Source organism: Rhynchophorus ferrugineus, unplaced genomic scaffold, assembly GCF_030347505.1.
Source record: "Rhynchophorus ferrugineus isolate W39M unplaced genomic scaffold, kcgeb_rfMv2 rfM1, whole genome shotgun sequence".
Lineage (NCBI taxonomy): Eukaryota > Metazoa > Arthropoda > Insecta > Coleoptera > Curculionidae > Rhynchophorus > Rhynchophorus ferrugineus.
Genome location: NW_027472580.1, coordinates 37,589,627 through 37,610,967, shown reverse-complemented (window position 1 = coordinate 37,610,967; position 21,341 = coordinate 37,589,627). Strand labels below are relative to the sequence as shown.

General features: G+C 31.4%; 1 protein-coding gene across 4 annotated transcripts in view; it reads right to left on the bottom strand.

The window, feature by feature from the left end:
* The window catches only part of rdx (BTB/POZ and MATH domain-containing protein rdx), a 37,348-nt gene that overhangs the window by 13,127 nt on the left and 2,880 nt on the right, over nucleotides 1-21,341 (bottom strand). The window contains exon 1 of one of the 4 annotated variants that reach the window (XM_076404157.1): nucleotides 4,953-5,053. The exons of the other annotated variants lie outside the window; for them this stretch is intronic. Coding sequence (XP_076260272.1) covers nucleotides 4,953-4,999 — 47 coding nt within the window. The 5' untranslated portion in view covers nucleotides 5,000-5,053. Of the gene's footprint in view, nucleotides 1-4,952; nucleotides 5,054-21,341 lie in introns of those variants that run through there. 4 annotated transcript variants of the gene reach the window in all.

Genomic DNA, 21,341 nt, shown 5'->3' with positions numbered 1-21,341 from the left:
TCACCAGACAGTAATGATTTGAAACTTGTTCACACGCTCTAAGAAAAACTTGATTTTTTTTAATCCCCGAAGGAACGCCTTTGCATAAGTTGGTGCGTAAATTTGAGTTTTGTTTAGATTCCCGGCGAACAAACGCCGGCTACGCTATTCTCCCCCAATTTTAAACCGCCGCGTTGGAACAAGAGGTGCCGTGCCTCTTTGTTACCTTGGCCGGGTCCTTATTGAGCGAGGGTCGCAGTTCGAACCCCTTTCTCTACTACCCCTCAATCCGATGCCGGCCTGTCTTCCCCCAAGACGATAAGGGGTGGATAACCGTTCGCTTTAGATACGCAGGTTTTGCTCGACGAGACTGTACGAATGAAAAATAAATTCGTTGGCATGTTGGAAACAAAATAATAGATAATTAAACACTTTATTTACAATTACATGTTATTTTATAATTCTATTTACTGATTAAGAAGCAGAAATCAAGAACCTTTTTCCAAAATTGTTTGGTACAAAAAATTGCAAACAAATTACAAAAAATATTTTGTTATGTATATCAGATATTATTTTCATATAACTAAAAGTAATCTAAAAATAATATATAAAATCAGGCTGGTGGGATGGCAAATGGACGCAAATGCGGTAGATGAAGAACAAACCTATAATGAAATATTTTGATATTCTTGCCTGAAGTTATCTGTTATAATATATAACAATTATTCTCCATGATGGAAATAAAAAAACATGTAAAATATTTATCTTGCTTCTAAAAATAAGGATAAAAGGAATAAAACAAGGTCAATAATAGATATTTTACATTTTTTATTATCTAGACCAAAATCTTGAATCTTGTTTGTTTCGAACTTGGATTATATTTGAACTATGGCTTGAAATTTAGCAATCAAAACTCTTCAAAATCGATATATTTCATGAGGTCTATTTAAATGTAACTGGATGAAAAACATGGAATCAGTCGAATATTTAAAACTGACTACTTTGGCGAACAGTTATTAAAAATGTTAGGGCAGATATGAACAATCAATATCTGTCGATTCTGTAGAGCCCAAAATTAGAACCATTATATTCACTGTACCTGTAAACATGCGTACGACGGGGAACAAAGTGATACACCGGACAAAAAGTATTTATCATATTATGGTTAGTAAGTATGAATTAATCAAAATAAATTAGGCAAAAAGATTTTTTAGCCAACTTAGTGATATTGTAAACGCAGAACTTACATTAAGGGTGAATACTTGCTGCATAACGTGAACATTGCCAAAATGGTAAAGCCAGTAAATTTATCATAAACTCTACATAGCGATTCTGATCCGATTGTGATTAAATTAGGGCTCTTAAAAGCATGTAAATTACAAATTTTGTTCCAAAATTGACTTTTTGACAATTCCATAAAATATATGCAGCAATCATGAAGTGATAATGCATGTAAATAATCTAAAAGTTATTCGAACATTTTAGTGATTTATGATACGGAAAAGCAACACACAGAACAACTCCCCCATTCCGATTTGGAGACGTAGCAAACGATAACATCATAATAATGGCTAATTACAGCAAAATAAAATTAAAACATAACGGCACCCACGCGACTTCGTCGATACTACCGCACAAAAAACAATCGACCTTCTAACCTTGCCGCCATGATTCGCGAGAGCTTTCGGCCTTGTATTAATTCGCACTAAGATAATTTTTAAATAGTTAATTCATTTGTTTGTTCCTCGTGTACCAGCGGAGCATCCGCCGCCGATCGGCACAGGACGACGCGGTATAGGATGACGGTGGCAAATTGGTGGGGGTACTAGGCTTAAACAGCTGATATCAGTATTTAATTCTGTTGGCAGCTTGAAATTAGTTTTGTTTACGAATTGAATATATCTAGAAATATAGACATACGAATATACTTTTCATTCAAAGTTGAAATTAGGAAAGAAAACAATCCCGGAATTAAATAACTCGATTTAATCAAAACAAAATTCCCAATAAGCATTTCGGTATATAAGTTGGAAATTATGGAAAATAGGAAGAATTGATCAAGAAAAAATTCGATAATTTTTCTCAAAAATCGATCGACAAAAATACTTCTTGCTGGTTCAAAACTAACTGAGATCTTTCTATTTGTCCAGCAGGGAAATTTTCAACGAAGGAATCTCAGCTTTGTTGCTTTTTATGCACGATGTGGAAAAAGATGATGAGAACCTTAAACTACATACTTTTAGCCGAAAAAAGCTGACGTCGAAAACGTTGTAAAAATTATATGTTATTTCAACTTAAAATTTCAATCGTGTCCTTCTCGAAACTCTATTTTTGAAGTTGGTGGAAATTATTTCTTAAAAAGCTATGAACTGATTTAAAGCCGGTTAAAATTTCACAATTTTTTCAAAATAACACTGTCTAGTGTTTGAACTAGTTTGTCTAGTGAGTGTATATTTTATCGCAACTGCAATCGTATTTTTTATCGTTTTCATCAACGTGTTGAAAATTTGCCCAAAAATGCATTTTTTTGATCAGAACTCTGCCAAAAATCCTAATTTCAATTATTTTCCTTTGAAGTACGAGATGTATACATCTAATAAAAATATTTGTTTTTTATTTTCAGAACAAATTATCCTAAACCACGATGAGAACTTTTTTTTTGGTGGCTAAATTTTCAAAAGAAAAGCACAACATTTCACAATGGATTTGTTAGATATTTATCTTTGATTTACTAGATTGTTTGAAATAAATATTTGATTTTATACATTTAAAAAAAAGTTGTAAATTTTTTTTTAGTCTTCGATACCCCCCCAACCCTTCACGTCAAAAGCCAATGAACAAAACGTTTATAAGTCTACACGGAATAAAATTCATTCAAACAAAGTACTTTATTTCAATTTACCAACGCTGTGCAGCAAGGACAACTTCAAAGTGACGGTTCTAAAACAGTCGACAACGTCCTCGCTTGAATCGAGATAGTTGAAGATCTGATGTTCTGATCTGGAGAATTGAACGAAAGAGTCATGTTCCGTTTCGAATATTATTTTACAAATTTGTACATAACAAAACGTATTGATAGTGACACATTACATATCAAAAAACTACAACAATTAGCAATGCAATAGCCCTGGAAAGTAGAGTATTTTAGTACACTGACATTCAATTAAATTAGAAGATTTTTTACCTGCAGATGCATGAACCACATGGCAAATCGAAGATACGGTGTTCAAACGAAAAAAACTAACGACTCTTGCGCTTTTCAAGAACTCCCATTCATCTCATCAGATTCTGATTATTGTACAAATCTTACAGAAAAATGTAACAGCGGCTTAAAAAAGCGTTGCGATTTAAAACACCCCTTTAAGCCCATAACGTTAAGGGTTCTCCTTAATTTACCGTAGGCAGCGCTCTTTCACTTTTAAACTACAAATGGCACATCTATTTAATATTCTTAATATCCATAGCTAATTGTTGTGTTCGAGCATCTAATTGAATGACAAAAAGACGATTATATAGGAAAAATGTGATTTTGCTAAGACGTGACGATCGACCAACTAACCCGATTATTATTTGACTTAATCGATGCCGCATGGCCTAGCCGAGCAGCTATTTTTTTTTTAATTTTTATAAAGGTACCCGAAATCATAAACAGTTTATTTGGTTATAGATGGATAGTTAATCTACATATTTTATTTATAAATGGATGAATATTGGAAGCTCATGTTAGTAAATGAGGCAAAAGTTGGAATAATACATGTTTTTCTGATATTCCGTACGCTTGAATAATTATAAGAACCTTTTCCGACTCATAAGAGGTTAAATTTTATGACACATCACTTAAGATCATTATGGAAGAAAATGGTAACTGTTCCAAACAATTTTATGGCTGTTTCTTTCGGTTTAGTATGTGATGTGGGTATATCGTTCGAGATAGTTTCAGTGCAACCCTGGTAGGCGCCGAACTTACATTGCGCCAGCCGCATGACCCCGATCAGATCAGAAAAGCTATTCAACAATGTCGGTAGTTTCACTTTTACGCGTAGGAGGGCACTTTTTGTTGGACATTTCTTCTGCCGCGCTCGGCCGCTCACACTCTTTCTAGCCTACTTTCCGATCGATCACTATGACAGATACACAAAAAACTAGGCTAGGTTATTGGGCAACGTCCTGTTTAAAGTTAAAACAAAGCGAAATATTCGTTAAACTCAATTTGAGATTTTTTCCAGCAACGAAAAGTATACAAAGAAAACCAAAGTCCTTGTCATTGCGGAATTATAATTGGTCTAAAATATTGATATATATAAAGACTAGATGATTTATTTATATAAATATTGATTAGGATATTTCATTATAAATTTACATGAAATAATAGCAATACAAATATCTGATTATTTGTCCTGACTCATACATGGGCAATACAATAGGCTTATAAAAACCGTAGTGCGTATTTCAAAATCTATCATCCGCATTTAATAAAATAACATTTGTAATTGATTCCAGTATTACTATAGAAAACGATATAAAATTATTACGTACCTTTATTACAATAATATCATCATTCCAATTATTGTTTATTCAAACATTTTTGTAATTTAAACATTTTATCATAATAAAAATATGACTAATAAAAACAGCAACAGTAATAATTCAATATTCATACTACATTAGGACAACTACAGTCTGTTTTTAATTTAATATTATAAAATTATTTTCTTGTCAACCTCTATACATAAAAACAGAAACCTCATCCAATTCCAGACACAAAATTAGCCAAAAAGGACACAGAAAAGATGATTAAACTAGACCATTAGGGTGAATCACACATGACAATTAAATAGATTAAGAAAGATATAAACAAATATTCAGAATACACTACAAAATTACACATAATAAACGCTAAGACCACATCGAAATAAATCAGATCAAAAACGAGACAAATCAATCGACTCGATTTATAGAATCAAACGGTTTACCTTACAGGCACCCTAAATATCGATGATAAAACCATGTCGCTCAACATGATCGTGAGCCACCTACGCGGTACTTCGCCACCGAACAGATTTGAATCAACTGAACGGGCGGGCCTGTGAAATTTGCGATTACCAAGGCTGTTTGTTATCTGGCGAGATAACACAGGTTTAGTCCAAAAAGAAATAATAACGGAAATATATAAATTATGCTTAGGTATTAAAAGTAAAGGAGGCTAAGCAAATAAAAATAATCGTGGAGGTTGATATATATATATATATATATATATATATATATATGATATGATGAATTGTGAACCTTCAATTCGCCATTTACTATGACGACATGAACAAATCAACGAAATTCTGGTAAAAAAACGCATTATTTTATCTTAATTCCAAGTAAACATATAGACACAAAATTGTTGGTAATTTTGTGAATTGTATAAATTCTCGGTAAACGTGATTCAATGTACAATTTAACATTTTTTCTATACATAAAAATATTTTAATTAGGAATGTGTATTGTTATTAGGACGATATTCTGGGTGTTCTAACACGTAGCGTCGATGCAATAGCGCATCTATTGATAGATAATAAAGTAAATCTATACAATTGAGTACTTGTAGCCTTTTACCACGCTAAATCTCTCGAAAACATGACTGACTGATTGATTTCAACTGATTAAAACATTGAAACCAAACTACTTCAAAACTAATATTACGATGATATAAAAATCGAAAATGTTCATGTTTAAGTATTGGTGGGACCAGCCATATCACATAAATAAAACAAAAACATGGTAGATTACAATCTATCGTAGCTCTTTAGTCGATCATTGAAAAACTAAAGACTATTAGTAGTTAATATAAGCACATGATAATGGAGCTCGATGGTATAGAAAACAAGAGATTTATGGAAATAGAAACGATATCAGTGCCGTATTTTCAGTGATGGTAAATTTAAAGACCTTGAAACCGCTTCGACTAGGGCAAATACACTGAAACTTGAACACAAACCTCATATAAACAAGGTAATAATTTCTAAACATACAGTACTGTGTCAACGAATAAAGAGAACTTGAAAAATATATATTCAGTCACAAGAGAGATAATTAAAATAGATGCTTTGAAGTAAATATTTTTAAAGGTAGACATTATAGGTAACACGACCATTATCACTACTACGATCAATGAGCTAGATGACTATTTTTGAAAAATTACTTTATGGCCATTCTACGTATTTACTTTAACCGGAATAAAAGTTATTTCTGAGAAAATTGAAATGAAAGAAGAATTGACGTTGGAAATAATGTAACTGCACTGGATGGTAAAATATAAATTAAATAATCCAAATAAAATCGAAACATGTTAAAAAGTTCAAACGGAATACGACAATGATGGTTAGGGAACGGCAAGTGACGTCAATATTTCCTAGCGCTTCTGATTGGTGTTTGACTTAACATGTCGAATTTTGAAATTTTGTGTCTTTATTTCTGCTAAAATCCTAGTAATCCCAGTTTTAGATTTAAAATAAATCTATTTTTAATAATCTCTCTATAGTATATTATTATTATAAATCAATATTTTTGTGATTATTCTATTATTCAACAACTACCGTCAAACGTAAATATTTTGATTGGGTGTAGGAATTTAATAAAAAATTGCTTCTCTTCATTGCAAAAATATTTAATGATACTTTTGTTTAAATTTGATAATTTCAAATTTGCCTTATTTTCGACACGATATAATAATAAAATGTTACAAGAACATTTACATTGCCATTACATTGGTAGTCATATTTCTTAAAGTCCTACATAAACATTGAAAAAAAAAAAATAAAAAAAAGAGTTCAGTTCATTAGTAAATGGGATGCCAAACTCAGCCTTCAACAAACCAAGTGTATAGTAGAATTGATTTTAATATTATTAAATAGAAAAATCAATTTTATTTTTGATAAAGTGAAACTAAAACATGGGGTTTTGCCTCTACCAATACAACTCTACTTTCACACTCATATTCAGACCACCCTTGAGAAACACAGAATACTGATGTAGTCGAGAAGAGAAATATAGTTAGAAAATAAAGACTTACCGTGGCTGAAGCAACAGCTCGAACACGCTATCGGAAGACGACACCATGACACTCACAGAAACACACTCACAAGAATAAACCTCGCTACGACACTGAAAGGAATTGGCTTCCAAAAAGGTACTGAGTGACAAGCTACAAAGTTGCCACGGTCTAAAATGTATGCCTTATGGCCTACCTAAAAAAGGGATACCTTTATATTATAAACAAGATCTAGGTAATTTGTAGAATTGCTTTTAAGTTTTATGATCAATGCACACAACGATTTAGAAGAAACAACCCAACTCAGCAATAAAAAGTTATTTTGGGGACCATCACAATGTGGTAATATAAATTTACAAATAAAATGGCAAATAAGAAATCGAATTAAATTTAGGAGAAATATCACCCAACAATATCAACAGCCTATTGTAAAATAAATACATAAGAATATTTAAAATATGATAATAATAATAAAATAACAGAGTTTCAATTTTATATTAAGTCTTAGAAGCACAAACCCATAAACTTTAGTACCTTTAACAATGAGTCTGTTAGATATTGTGATGGGCACAATCAATCTATCCCTATTACTGTAAAAGAAGGCGGGGTCAATCAAAAGGCCACATTTTTACGGAATATTGGAGACCCTAAGAAAAATACCTGCACAGAAACTATTCAAAATGGGAGAAAACCCAACCATGCTCGTACGGTATGACAATAAGATTATGAAAGTAAAAAATTTCAAAGTTTGAAAACGAAATAGAACATAAACAACAAATGTAACGAAGAAAACAAATTTACGAAAAAAATAAAGTGGAATTAATTGCGGATAACTAAAATAATTTTGAAATATAGGAAATTACTTATAATCAATTAATGTAAAATTTGCTAACATGATTCTCCATTATATATTAACATTTGTAAAAATATAAAATATACAATTTAATAGTTGAATAAGAAAAATTATTGGGCAAGCAAACCTATTAAAATAATTAGATATTCAGTCTGATAGTAAAAATAATAAAAAATTAGCTATCATCTAAAAGATGATGTCAAGTGCATGAAACAAACGAAAAAATAAATCAGCAAGCAAGCAGCGAAATGATCAGTAAAAATAACAATAATGATTCATTATAATTAGTTACTGCAAAAGTTTTTAACTTTCTCTTTCACAATAAAATCAATAAATACTGAAAACAATCAGTCCGAATATTGAATAACTTCGAGAAAGAATTAGAAAATGTAGGTTGGATTAAAATGAGTAATACACCTCAAACACAAAAAATGTCGCCGTTTTGATTTACAAATGACATCTCAAATACAAAATCTTCAAAATCATGAATAAAAATTATCGACTAATTTTTAAGTTGGTCAGGAAAAGGTCATTAGATGACTGTTAGATGTCATTAGATGAACAGTAATAAAAGGTTATATTTTGTATATTTTAAAATATTTCAGTGGTCTCTCCTGTTTTGCGTTGATTTTCGCTAGTTATGCAAAAAACAAATGGACAATAGTTAGTTAGCAGAAAGAAATGCCTACATATTTTTGAAAACGCATTTGTCCGCTGATTTAGAAAGAAAACAACTATTAATATTCAAAAATTTCAAAATCCATTTTGAAACGAAAAAGTGAGGAATATTGTAGAAAATTATATAGACGAATGTATTATTTATCAAGAACTTGTCAAGAACAATTTTTTTTCTACTCTGCATGGTGAAAACATCGATGGTCGGGGAAAAGTCGCATTACATAAACACTAATCGAAACCGAACGAAATTCATTAACGAAAAACAAAAGACGATCGCAATCGGTTCGATCTACCTTATTATTTTTAGAAATCGTACTGGCGGCGACCGGAGAAAGTGGGTATATCTAATGTTGGAATAGACCAGAAGAGATTTCACTAGGTACACGAAAGTACCTAGGCAACGTGAAAAATTGTCCCTTCTAATGAGGAAACAGAAAAAAAAAGGCGGTCGACGAGCGAGCGAGCGACCACTGCTCTCTTCGCGTTTCACGTGTTCGTTTTTAAACCGAGCTCTAACTGATTTTCTATAAAAATTCAGATAGTTTATATTTGGTGCACGGGAAAACGAGAACACCACGGGCGATTTGCTGCAGATAATTGTTTTACATGATGCATATGAGTTCAAACATCTGCCCTAATATTAAGAAAACATATGCGAAGAGAAAATTTAACGCTTTACTCTACAGTTTTATAGTGCAATCTACCTTGACTGTTTGAATTTAATGTGACTCAGGTTTGTTCATAATAAGACAAACTTTGAAGATACTTGACTGCAAATTTTTAAGATAATATAATTAGAGAAATATAAAGTTCTGTCATTTTACTGAAAGGTAAACAACATCTTTTTCTTAAATACGAAGATGATGCTATCAAAACACGAAGGCCATCAAAGGCCATACCAAGACTCACAGTAAACATACCCAAATGATAACTAACTACAAAGAAGGAATGTTCTGATAAACCGAAGGAATTTGAAAACCAGGAATTGGTTCAAATCAAACGAATTTATCGCGTCAAATTACTATAGCAAGATACATTTAAGAAAGCAAAATTTAATAATAATACTAATATTAGGCTGACAAAAATAGTTTGGTTTTGAAAAACAAAATATACTATGCCCTGAATGTTTTAACTGAAATTGTGAACGATAAGTTCACGTTTACATGAAGTATAATGAGCATATTATACAGACTACAGAAAAAAAATGGTTTTATTTTACGGGAAGAAGAGGTGATTATTCAACGGCGATTCAAAAGGACACTAAGGATTCTATTAGATCTGTTAGAAAACAGACCAACCAGTCTCACTCGTTAAGTCAGGACTGTATTACATAACATATATAGTACGTTTACTACTTTTATAATAATGTTGGAATATAGATCTTTCTGAAATTAATTCAATAAAAGGTCAATCAGAATACAACTATATACGGCACATATTAAAAGATATTAGTAGGCTATCGATAAAAGTAACCTATTTTACATACGGATGGCGTTTATTTGAAAAAAAATTGATCGAAAATATGAACTATACCAACATAAAATTTAATAACTTTTACCGAATTTCCACAAAAAGAAGCGTTTTGATTTACAACAATAAATTATTGAGCGGCAGAACTTAAACTTGGCTGTATGCGCTATTTGGCAAAATACAACAGTTACAGCAATTGGAAAGACAAGTGACAAAGATGACATATCACAATTTTTATTATCTGGACTGGGGCTCTCGGCATTTTATGTTAAGCCTATCGACTGGCCTAAATTTAGAGATCTCGTCTTACCCAGCCTGGTTATTGGTATGACTGGGCTACTAAATTGGAAAATTCAAAAGATTATTTAAAAAATGGACTCTCTCCGATTATTTTTGCTATTAAATCTTAAAAAAAACTGATAGATAGAATATTTCAGTTGGCGATGGTCTTACTACACTTTTTGCTATATACACACACATGTCATTGACGTCACTGCAAATAGTGTAAGGAGTTAAAATGTACATAGTCTATTAAAAAAAACATTTCCCTTCAATTATTTTATTTAGATTCGAATTTTGTTGTATGTCAAAGCCAAACTGAACTAAAAAACATTGCGACGTTTTGATGTCACAAATTTAGATAACGTATGTACAAAATAACTTTGAACAGACTATATATACTCTGTCCAATAAAATAGCCAATGCACGTCATCAAAATGTATGACGTCAGCACGTTGCAATGTTGCCGTATCAAAATGGAATTTTGGTTTAGATTTATCGGTCTATAACCTCTGATTATCACAAACTTTTGAACAATTTTAGATTCATTTGGTTACATGTTCCGACACATAAGAGAGTATTTTGTCCCTTTTTAACTAAGGTAAAATGAGAAATAAATATCGGCTCCGAGTTGAAAACGAATGTTATATATTTACAAACTCCGTCTAGCAGTATATTCGACGAAGGACTATATAAAATATTCATGTAAATCTGTTATAATTTTATTGTTTCTCGATTTAAGTCGGGTATTTCTCAAATTACACTCGCATAATTTATTGTTGGGAAATGTTGTAGCAGAACTAGTCAAACTAATATTATTAATTGATGATTAATTACGTCAAACGTACCTTAAGTTGAATTAATTAAACTATACATGCAATATTTAATAGTGCACACTTGCACAAATTACACTAGCGACATATATTTAAGAAACCAAAATTTGCATTAAAGAAAAATCATCGTTATAAAAACAGAAATGGGAAAAAAGCAACCTGGCTTTTACATATAAAAAAGCTATTTTTCATGGTGCTAATATTAAATACTACAAGACCTAAACCATAAACGTGAAGGTAAAATGCCTCAAAATTAATTCACAGTCAATCTTCTCTTCACAAAATACATTAATATTATGTAAATGTACATAATGGAATATTCTATGCTGTTACTTCGATATTGAAATATACCATATTTATAATATAGATCTGTTGATGCAAGCTTGATTTTATTTTGAGTTAATTTGAAATCCATTAATTTTACTAAACTATTGACAACTGGATTTACATTGTGATTAATTGTTTTTCAAAAAGAAACCTTAGCCAAATGTATTTCTCAGCTAAATACGATCCACAAAAAAGTCAAACATCACCAAACTAAATGCATTTATTATTCATTTTATTTAACTGCGTCTGTGCGCTCAACCACTCAATCAAATATTACATATTGTTCACTTCTCTGTAGTATTTGTTATGCTAAATACTCTTTGCAAAGCGGAAAAGGAACAAAGGTAGTAATGATTAATACCAAAATGAATAAAATATAAAAATAACAATACCAAATTACTAAAATTACAAAATAATGTTAGTGAGATAATAATACACTAATGTTTGGTGACTTATACGTCATTCCAGACTGGGTAAGATTCAAGTCGCAACTACAATACATTTCGGTATCGAGTTGCCCGAACTGATATCCGATAACTATTACTCTGAGAACTTCCGCATGAAGTTTCATATTTCTTTCAACAATTATTATTGAATAACTATGATAAAATTATATTGACCCGAAAAATAGAATAAAAAACATTTTATAATTCCAGATATCAGAAGATAATTATTAGCTGATATAGAGGGAAATTTTTACAAAAAAACAACGCCCTACTGAAACTCAATAACGAAATTATTTGATTTCTAGTAAATTTATAATACAATTTACGACGGATAGTTAAATGTCCTTCCTGAAATGTAGCATAGGAACGATAATTCAATTTAAAAATTTTGACCTAGTAATACTTGACGCCAATTGATACTAAAAAATCAACAAAGAAGTACTCATAGTTAGATTGTCCGATTTGCCCGATTTTAGCCCGTTAGATTTCAGAAGTCGTCACCGGATCCACTTCATGCATCACTGGTGGCGGATAAAGAGAAGTAGAAGTAGAAAGAAGCACTTGTTGGGAAAAAACAACGAGAGCGCCGCCATCGTCGGTACTTCGTCGAAATCGATCGGCAGTGAGCGTCGATAGTTTTCGAGGTTTTTGGAACGGCATTCTGAATGGTTGGCTTTCTATATTGGTGCTAAACTAAATTATTTCGTTAATCTGCAAGAATCGTTCACTCGAAACGCATTCCAACAAATTTTTCATTCATTCCGGTAATTTAGTCCCCATTTTCACGTTAAATATATGCATGAGTTGAAATATTCTTGGCCTGATGAAAAGTCAGCTTTGTTTTTCAGTTAAAGTCAATTTATTAATACAGTTTTCAACAAGAAAAAGAATGAAAGCGTATCTATTTGGTATCTGATTCAATTGATATAAGTTTGCTATAGTCAAAAATAATAATCGCTCTAAATCACTGTCAAACATTTGTTACATTTATCTTAGTAAAATAACTTCATCTGATGAATTCAATGATATACCATAGAGCTCTTTAGAACATAAAATAAGAGTTGAGTTATTGACAATAAGTTCCTTATATATCCGTGGCAACGTTAGTGGCACCTATTTCTGTATCAAAACGATATGTGCATAATATTATAAATTCTACCTCTGTACTGACTGAATCACTTAACGTCTTGAAATGGAAATAGTATGTATATAAGGTTAACAATAACAAATTAATGGACCAGAAAAAAATATCAGCGGACACTTAACAAAAACGTGGAAACTCACCTACACTGCTGATTTTCATTGGTTAGGACAAAGCACTGAGCACGTACTGTCATCACACAATACGATATTTATTTTGAACGACGGACTCACTTGAAAAAACACGATGAGAAACTGTTTATAGTTTTGGTATCAACGAGCAATAACTAAAAAATAACCAATCGTTCATTTCGGATATTGACCTGTACGGCGACTGATAAATTAAACATCCAAACTTCTAATGGATAGACTAGATTTTAAAAATCCTACAAGTTTTTTTAAATAACTTCATTAAAATTTCCAAGAAGAATTACAACTGTAATAAAGTTATCAGTACAACAATTAGGCTAATACCGAAGGTGTATTTAGTATAATTACTGTTCATTCCATTTTCAAGTTCATTCTATCAGTCTAATTTTCATTATACTAATGGTCTGTGTCTATACGATAACATCTAATATCTAATAATTTGGTATAATAGTCCTGACATACAAATAAATGTGATTATATCATTTTCAAAGCCATATAATTCAAATTTTTATTGCTATTAATTATTAAATTCTATTTACTTATATTTCATTACTTTAGTTTATTTACAGTTGTAAAGGAAAACATATTACGTAAGACGATGTTTTCTAGTTTTTGACTTCTCCCCACTATGTAAGAAAAATAAGGATAGGTTGGACGACTCCTTCCCCCCCGGTTTAATATTTATTATGTGAGAATCTAAAGGAAATAAAATACAGGTTTGGTTTGTTGAGAACTATCAAGACCCGTCCCATCCCTATTATTCTATCAGCGATAATCAGTAGGGTTTTTCCGATATAACCCGTTCGATCATTTATTGAGCCCATTTTCGGCCAGCGTTCTGTAACGATGTTAACCGATTTGCCCAAACTGAACAATATGCATGTGAACGATATGTGACGAATAAGCGGAAGTCATGTGAATATTCTACATGAATGATTTGGCCCTTTTCGAAGACTTCTTTCTACGGGTTTTCATTATCACAGTCACAGTAACCACTCGATGTAAAATTGCGGCTATAAGTTGATTCTGTACGATGGATAGGTTATATAGCGGAATTAATAATTATAATCATTATTAATAATATCAGTTGAAATTTATTAAAATCGGACAGTGGACAACACTTTAACAGCACCAAGTTTCAACAAGTATGTAATGACTTTCAAGGATAACTTAAAACACTGCTACTCAAACAAATATGTATTTTAGCTTCCATTGAAGATTACGGTACGATATATAGTTTCTAACAAGCACTTCGCATCGGCTATTTAGAACAAAATTATATTGAACTTTGTTTAAAGCTGCTAATCTAATATCAATATTTAAACAATATTTAAACTATCGTTCCGCATTTTCAAATGCAATATTAGATTAACAGAAACGCAATAATCTTGTCAACAGCGAAGAGCCATCTAGTTTGGATAATTTTGTCGAGCAAACATAAACTTAGCCCTCCAGTAACGGTAATAACACGTTCGAAAATGCGTTATTTAATTCGGAAAACGAAAAAATGTGTAAAAGTGTGTTTTGTACATTCGACCTTCCCAGTAGATTCGGCCTATCTGTTTATTTTAAATATTATATTGACCTTGGTCATAATACACTATTTATAACGCACTAAGAATAATTATCATAGGCGCGAATATTTTTATTAAACGAAAATATCGACAATGACGATCAGGAAAAAAACGCGTATTTGTTTGAACTAACACGTTATATATTATATTAATAGACTATTGCCTGTATTTTTGAAATGAAATCGTTTTATTCGTGGTATTACCTCATATTTTGATGTTTCGCGGCGGCACTTATTTGTTGGCCAAGCATATAATGCAATAACTAGATCACAATATATTTTGATTTATATAATATATTTAATATAAGATACTCATTTTACTTCTCTTTTATTTTGAAATATCAAATATAACTTGTTCAAAATTAATAATAGGCATACAGTTTTTGTATTTTGTTTTTGTACACACACGTCCAGGAATTATAATAGTTATAAGGGAAATTTTGTTCTATATAAATCATTTCAAAATCTAATCATTTGAAAACTTCAAAGAAGTTTTGGAATTTTAAACGATCGATCAATAGAAATAATAAAATGTGATGTATCTCATGAAGTTTAGACCATTGGCCATTAAATTAACACATTTGAGGATCATGAATAAAACATTAAAGACTCAATTAGTTTGTGTATATATAGTACGTGTACTACTTTCATAATAATGTTGGAATACTGATATTTCTAAAACGAGTTCATTAAAGGGTGAATTGAAGTACAAGTTTATACAGTACATATAAAAAATATTAAACTGCCAATAAAAGTCACTCATTTTACATGCGAATGGCAGTTATTTGAAAAAAAACATGATCAAAAATACCAACTACACCAAAATGAAATGTAATAGCTCTTAACGAATTTCCATGAAAGGCTGCGTTTTCAGTTACAACAATAAAATATTGAGTGGCAGAGTTTAAACCTGGTCGTACGCGCGACTTAGCAGAATATTACAATAGGAAAGTCAAATTATCAAAATAAAATATCATTCACATAATGGTTTAAAATTATGGACCATCAGGCTTTACCCAGACTGGTTACCGATGTAGCTGAGATCTCACTCACTGATCTTACTCGTAGCACCATTCAAAACAGATGGAAACGAAAGAAAAAGCCACAGGGATGGATGTGGCCGTTATCCCGGACAGTTTATAGTTCTAATAAAATTATGAGGATAGCCTGTACCTTCGCCCACCCGCAAAAAAAAACTATGATCGAAAATAAGAACTACACTAACATAAAATATAGCTCTTACCGAATTTCCTCAAAAGGTAGCGTTTTAATTTACAACAATATAATATTGAGTGGCAGAGGTTAAACTTAGCCGTACGCGCCATTTAGCAGAATATAAAAATTGGAAAGACATATAACAAATATGACATGTCAGAATTTTTATTATCTGGACTGGATCTCTGTGGCATTTTAATCATATCAAGTGGCCTAAACTTAGAGAATATTTGGTCTTACCTAGCCTGGTGGTAGTGGTTGGGATGGTTGCATTAACCACAACGGCTGCCAAGCCGTCAGAAATTGTGAAAAAAATCAACAGAAAAATGAAAATCGCGAATATTTCAATTATATCGAATTATTTATTTAATGACTCCCTTTTTGATTATTGTTGCTATTCAAGCTTTAAAACCGATAGATAGAACACTTCAGTTGACGATGCTCTTACTACACTTTTTACTATACACACAGATATCATTGAACGCCACTGCAAAAAGTATAACAAGTTAAAATGTATATATATTATGTCCAATAAAACAGCCCAAGCACGTCAAAAAAATTTATGTCGTCAGCACGTCGCCACATAAAATTAAACTTTGAAATTGGAATCCAACATTTGCCAGTCTGTAACCTCTAATTATTGTCACAAACTTTTGAAGAATTTTATAGATTGATTCGGTTACATGTGGGACATACAAAACAGCATTTTGTCCCTCTTTAACTAGGGTAAAATGAGAAAGAAAATACCGCTCAGAGTTTAAAATGAATTTTAAATGTTTACAAACTGCGTTTGTAGTATATTCGACATCATCTATGACGTAGATTGGCTGTTTTATTGAAAGGACTTCATAAAATGTTCATCTAAATGTTACATTTTTATTGTTTCTCGGTTTAAGTCGTGTATTTCTCAAGTTACACTTACATAACGTTTTGTTGGGAAAATATCTAACAGAACTAGTTTAAACTAGTATTAATATTATTATATGATTTGATTAATGTTGGTCAAACGTACTTTAAGTTGAATTAAATAAAATATATACGCAATATTTATTAATGCACACCTTATATAAATTCGCATGACGTATCTTATTCGTCCAAAGATGACGCTCTGTTGGTTGTATCCGCTATCGGTCACTGGACGATATTTAAAACCGTTTTAAGTACAGTACTTAATCCAACCGTATTTGAATCTGCCCGGTTTCTGACGTAAAACGCCGCTTGCTTAAAAATCTGTCCAGGTCCACACTCCTTGCGAAAGGATCGCCGTTGGTTGCCGTTTTATTGTTTAAATAATTTCATGCCAAGGTATAAGTCACATCTTTTGACCGGAAAGCACCAAAGGTTGAACGAAGGTCAATTTCGAATCGCTAAAAATACACTGACAAAATCGTACACACACTCAAACAAAACGCGAGAGCGTCCTTTCGAAAAAAAAAACAATAATCGACGAGTTTCGATAAAAACGTAATGGTGCTATAATGTGGGATTTCTAAGGTTAACGAGTATAAATTTAGTTGATATGGTGGAATTCAGTAAACCGCGTGGTGATGAATAATATTTTTAAGGTTTTCTTCTAGTAAACGGATACCGCAAGACGGAAAGGAGTATGGTTAATATAGAACAACATCGATAAGAATAATAATGTACAAATAAGCTCCTTTTCAAACATTTTTTCAATATTCAAGGTAATTTAAAAGGCAATATTTTTGATAAATTTTGTATAGCCTAGTATTTATAACTAATAATTTGGTTAAAATAAATATAATTTAATAATTTTTCAACTCATCTACTTCATATTTCAAAGCATTATAAAAGTACAATGAATAGCTTTCTATTAATATTACGAAATCTAATTCATATCAATTTTGTAACCAGTAATTTAAAGCATATTGACTAATCATAATTTATCAATTTATGTATACAATATATTTGAATTATTATATCACAAATCAATAGCTTTTTATTAATTTTATGAAATCTATATTTATATCGCATTATAGACAAAGTATACATTGCCTAATATATTAGAGCCATAAATTAGTTTAAAAGGATTTGTTTTAATTCAAAGCTTTATTGTGAAAAATCCCTACAATGTATTTTATTGAAAGTATTGTCAATCGATAGCCACTACTTTTTTCCTTTCAGGCAATTTACGGATTCCATCTTGAAAGAACAATGTATATTCGGGGGTTATCCACGAATCGACTATTTCTCGATATCTTAATAAGAAGTGAAGCGCTGTTAGAGCAGGTCACGGAACAAGTAGTAAATAGAAAGAGTAAGGACTGGAGAATATGACGGATGAGGTAGCACTTCCCATTTTAATGTTTGTAAGTATGTTTTCTCCAGTTTCACAACATGTTGCTATGCTGGAGAGTAACATTGTTGGGTCTCTGCTCATATTACATTAATTAATTGTAGTCGATAGCGATTACCATTGATGGTTTTTTCAATTATTTGGCTGTCCAGAACGCATTTTTTTCGGTGTCAAATTCATCATTTTTAAAACGTCGAAACCAGTATTTACATGTAGAAGTCGATGGAGCATGGTTGCCAATTTCTTCATGCGATTTACTCTGTACAAATTGAGAAATTTTCAGTACACTGAAAAAATTGTTGCTCGCACTTCGACGAAATGGCACTTAGTGGAAAGTGAAGCCTGTCAGTGATGCTTCAACATCAAGTTAGTTGCATATGAACCTGATGCGATTTAAAACATTAATTTATTGAAAACATAGGTTATACATATACAGTGAATAAATAATGTCTAGTTATATAAAATATAAGCAATCTATATTATTTATTTCAATCTGGCCCAATTCATATAGTCTTTTTCAAGTTCGCTCATACTTTTATTTAAGTATATATTATAATGTTATAAACTTATCTAATTTCTTTTATTCTAAAATATATAAATAATACAGTTAAAAGTCATTTTTTATGTATTACTAAATTTGTAAAAATGTTCTTATAAAGTTAAATGAACTCATTCACATGTAGTCTAATATTTTACTTCCCATGTTCGGCACTATATTATGTACAATGGGTTTATAGTCAACCAGTAAAAACGCTGTGATAAAACTTGAGGTATTTAATACATACATAATCATATTATCTAATAGTAATTAATGTTAAATATGAAATAATTTTGTATTTTAAGAATATAAACTTTTAATATTATAGTTAAAAATGTATTTTAAATAACAAAAAAACTTAAAATTGTTGGTGTGACAATAACTGTCGCAAATACTAGATTTTAGGGATTTTAAAAAAATGTAGCTTGTTATTCCTGACCATACAGTACATTTGTCTTGTTAGATAATTTTTTTTTTGAATAGCAAAAAATTTATATATTTATAATCCATATGAATGAATGCATATAAAAGTGATAATTAATAGAGATGTCATATAATTTGGTTTTAGGAAGGTCCTCATATTATGGATTATCTTATTTTATCACCAATGTTTCCTTGTTAGTTAATTCTGTTACAAAAATTAGAGCAGATAATTATTTAAACAATAATAATGGGGTGGCACGAAAATAATTTCTGAATTCTAAAAACGAAGAACGAATTTTAAAAACTGTTATCTACTAGGCCGTAACACTATCTAGGCAAGTTCTACGAATCCCCCAGCTATTTCGGCAACGTCGCATCGCTGTCGTATTGTTCTTGGGGCCGATGGACTCCCAGAGGGTCTCCAAGGCCTTCGTGGCCGGTCATCGTCCGCCGATGGCATCTCGTGCCATCTTTTCCGCTTATTCCGCCCGTTTAGAATTAGAATCATGTTCAAATCTCGAGCGTTCGCCCAGGCTCCGCGATCTTAGTCGCATTAAAACCTACGATAACAGATAAGGCGAATATTTACTATGGGCTCGAAAACAACAACACGGAATTGAAGAGACGTTGCCAACAACTTCCGTCCGGAATCGCTGGGCGGTCGATTCTATTACAACAATGTTCGAGATTATTTTTTGAAATTTGAAAGTCGATCGCCTCCACCGTCGGTGAAATCTGTGAATCAGATTTCACCTTTTGCCACAGAAGCGCGTAGAAATCGCGAAGAGGATTCGTGGATTAATAATCGGCTTGGATCGTTTCGAAAAAGGTTTCATCGAGGGGTTTCCATCGGATTTTCTCCGAGTGGCGACGACAACATATAGAGAAACGCCTATAGAAAGCAGCAACACAACTTTTAAATAATTTCAGTTGCGTAATTAAGAAATTACTCAATTAGAATTATTACTGCAGCAATATGGTAAACTATGGTCTATTTTTCATGGAAATGAATAAAATTACAATCAATATTACTCCAATGACACACAACCAATTCGTTGTCTTAAGAAAAATGTCGAGATTGATCCAGTCGTTGAACAGTCGAGTCTGACCGAAAACCGGGTCTTTTATTGTAAATCTCCCTATCCAATATCCCATCCATATATCAATTACTATATTATTTATGAGTTGTTCTACCAGTTGGGAGGTAATCCATGAACACAATTTCTTTTATTTCCGAAAAATTTGTTCCACGTTACTCCTTAGCTTCTAACTTTAACAAAGGTAATCTCTGTAGCCAAAGTCTCATCAAAAGAGAGAAAAAGGCGAACAAAAATTATTGTTTAAAAATAATATTGTGTGTTTACTTAAAATAGTGTCTAGTAAACAGTATAACAATCTGTTACAGAGTCTAGTACAAAGCCTAATTAAAGTGTCTAGTCTCTAGTAAATTTGTTAAATCTTTTTATTTTTGGAATATAAAATTTGGTCAAGAGAAAGGGCTACTACCGAGCTAATAATGAATGATTTTTGTTCTATTAAAAATTAGTAAATATAAAATATAGAAACAATCAAAGAAGTCTTACTGGGTGGAATATTTATAAGATACTGTCTATAACCACAGAAAATAATGGCTAATGACAGGTAATACTTATAAATTAAATCAAATGTATACAATTTATCGCAATAAATAATAATGTTAAAATTAAGTTGTACATATATACAAAAATTAAACAAAAGTATCCATTTTTAGAGACAAATGGTGGCGTTATACACAGTATGTTTTGATAATTTTTTGCACATATACAATTTATTTCTGTAAATCGTCATTTAACTCCGGAATAGAATCAATTGCGTTATGAATTTTTATCCGCCATCTATATTCACCTGACCTCGGGGTCACAGAACAGCCCGTGGGAAAAGATTAGCGTGTCTAAAAATTAAATAGATCTTATATGAAGAAAAATGATAAACATGTTGAAAAAAGCTGTGCCCCTAAAAAGAAATTATATTAAAAGATATGCCAAATAAACAGGAATAATTAATGTCCGTCATATCAATAAATAACATATTATTTAGTTACC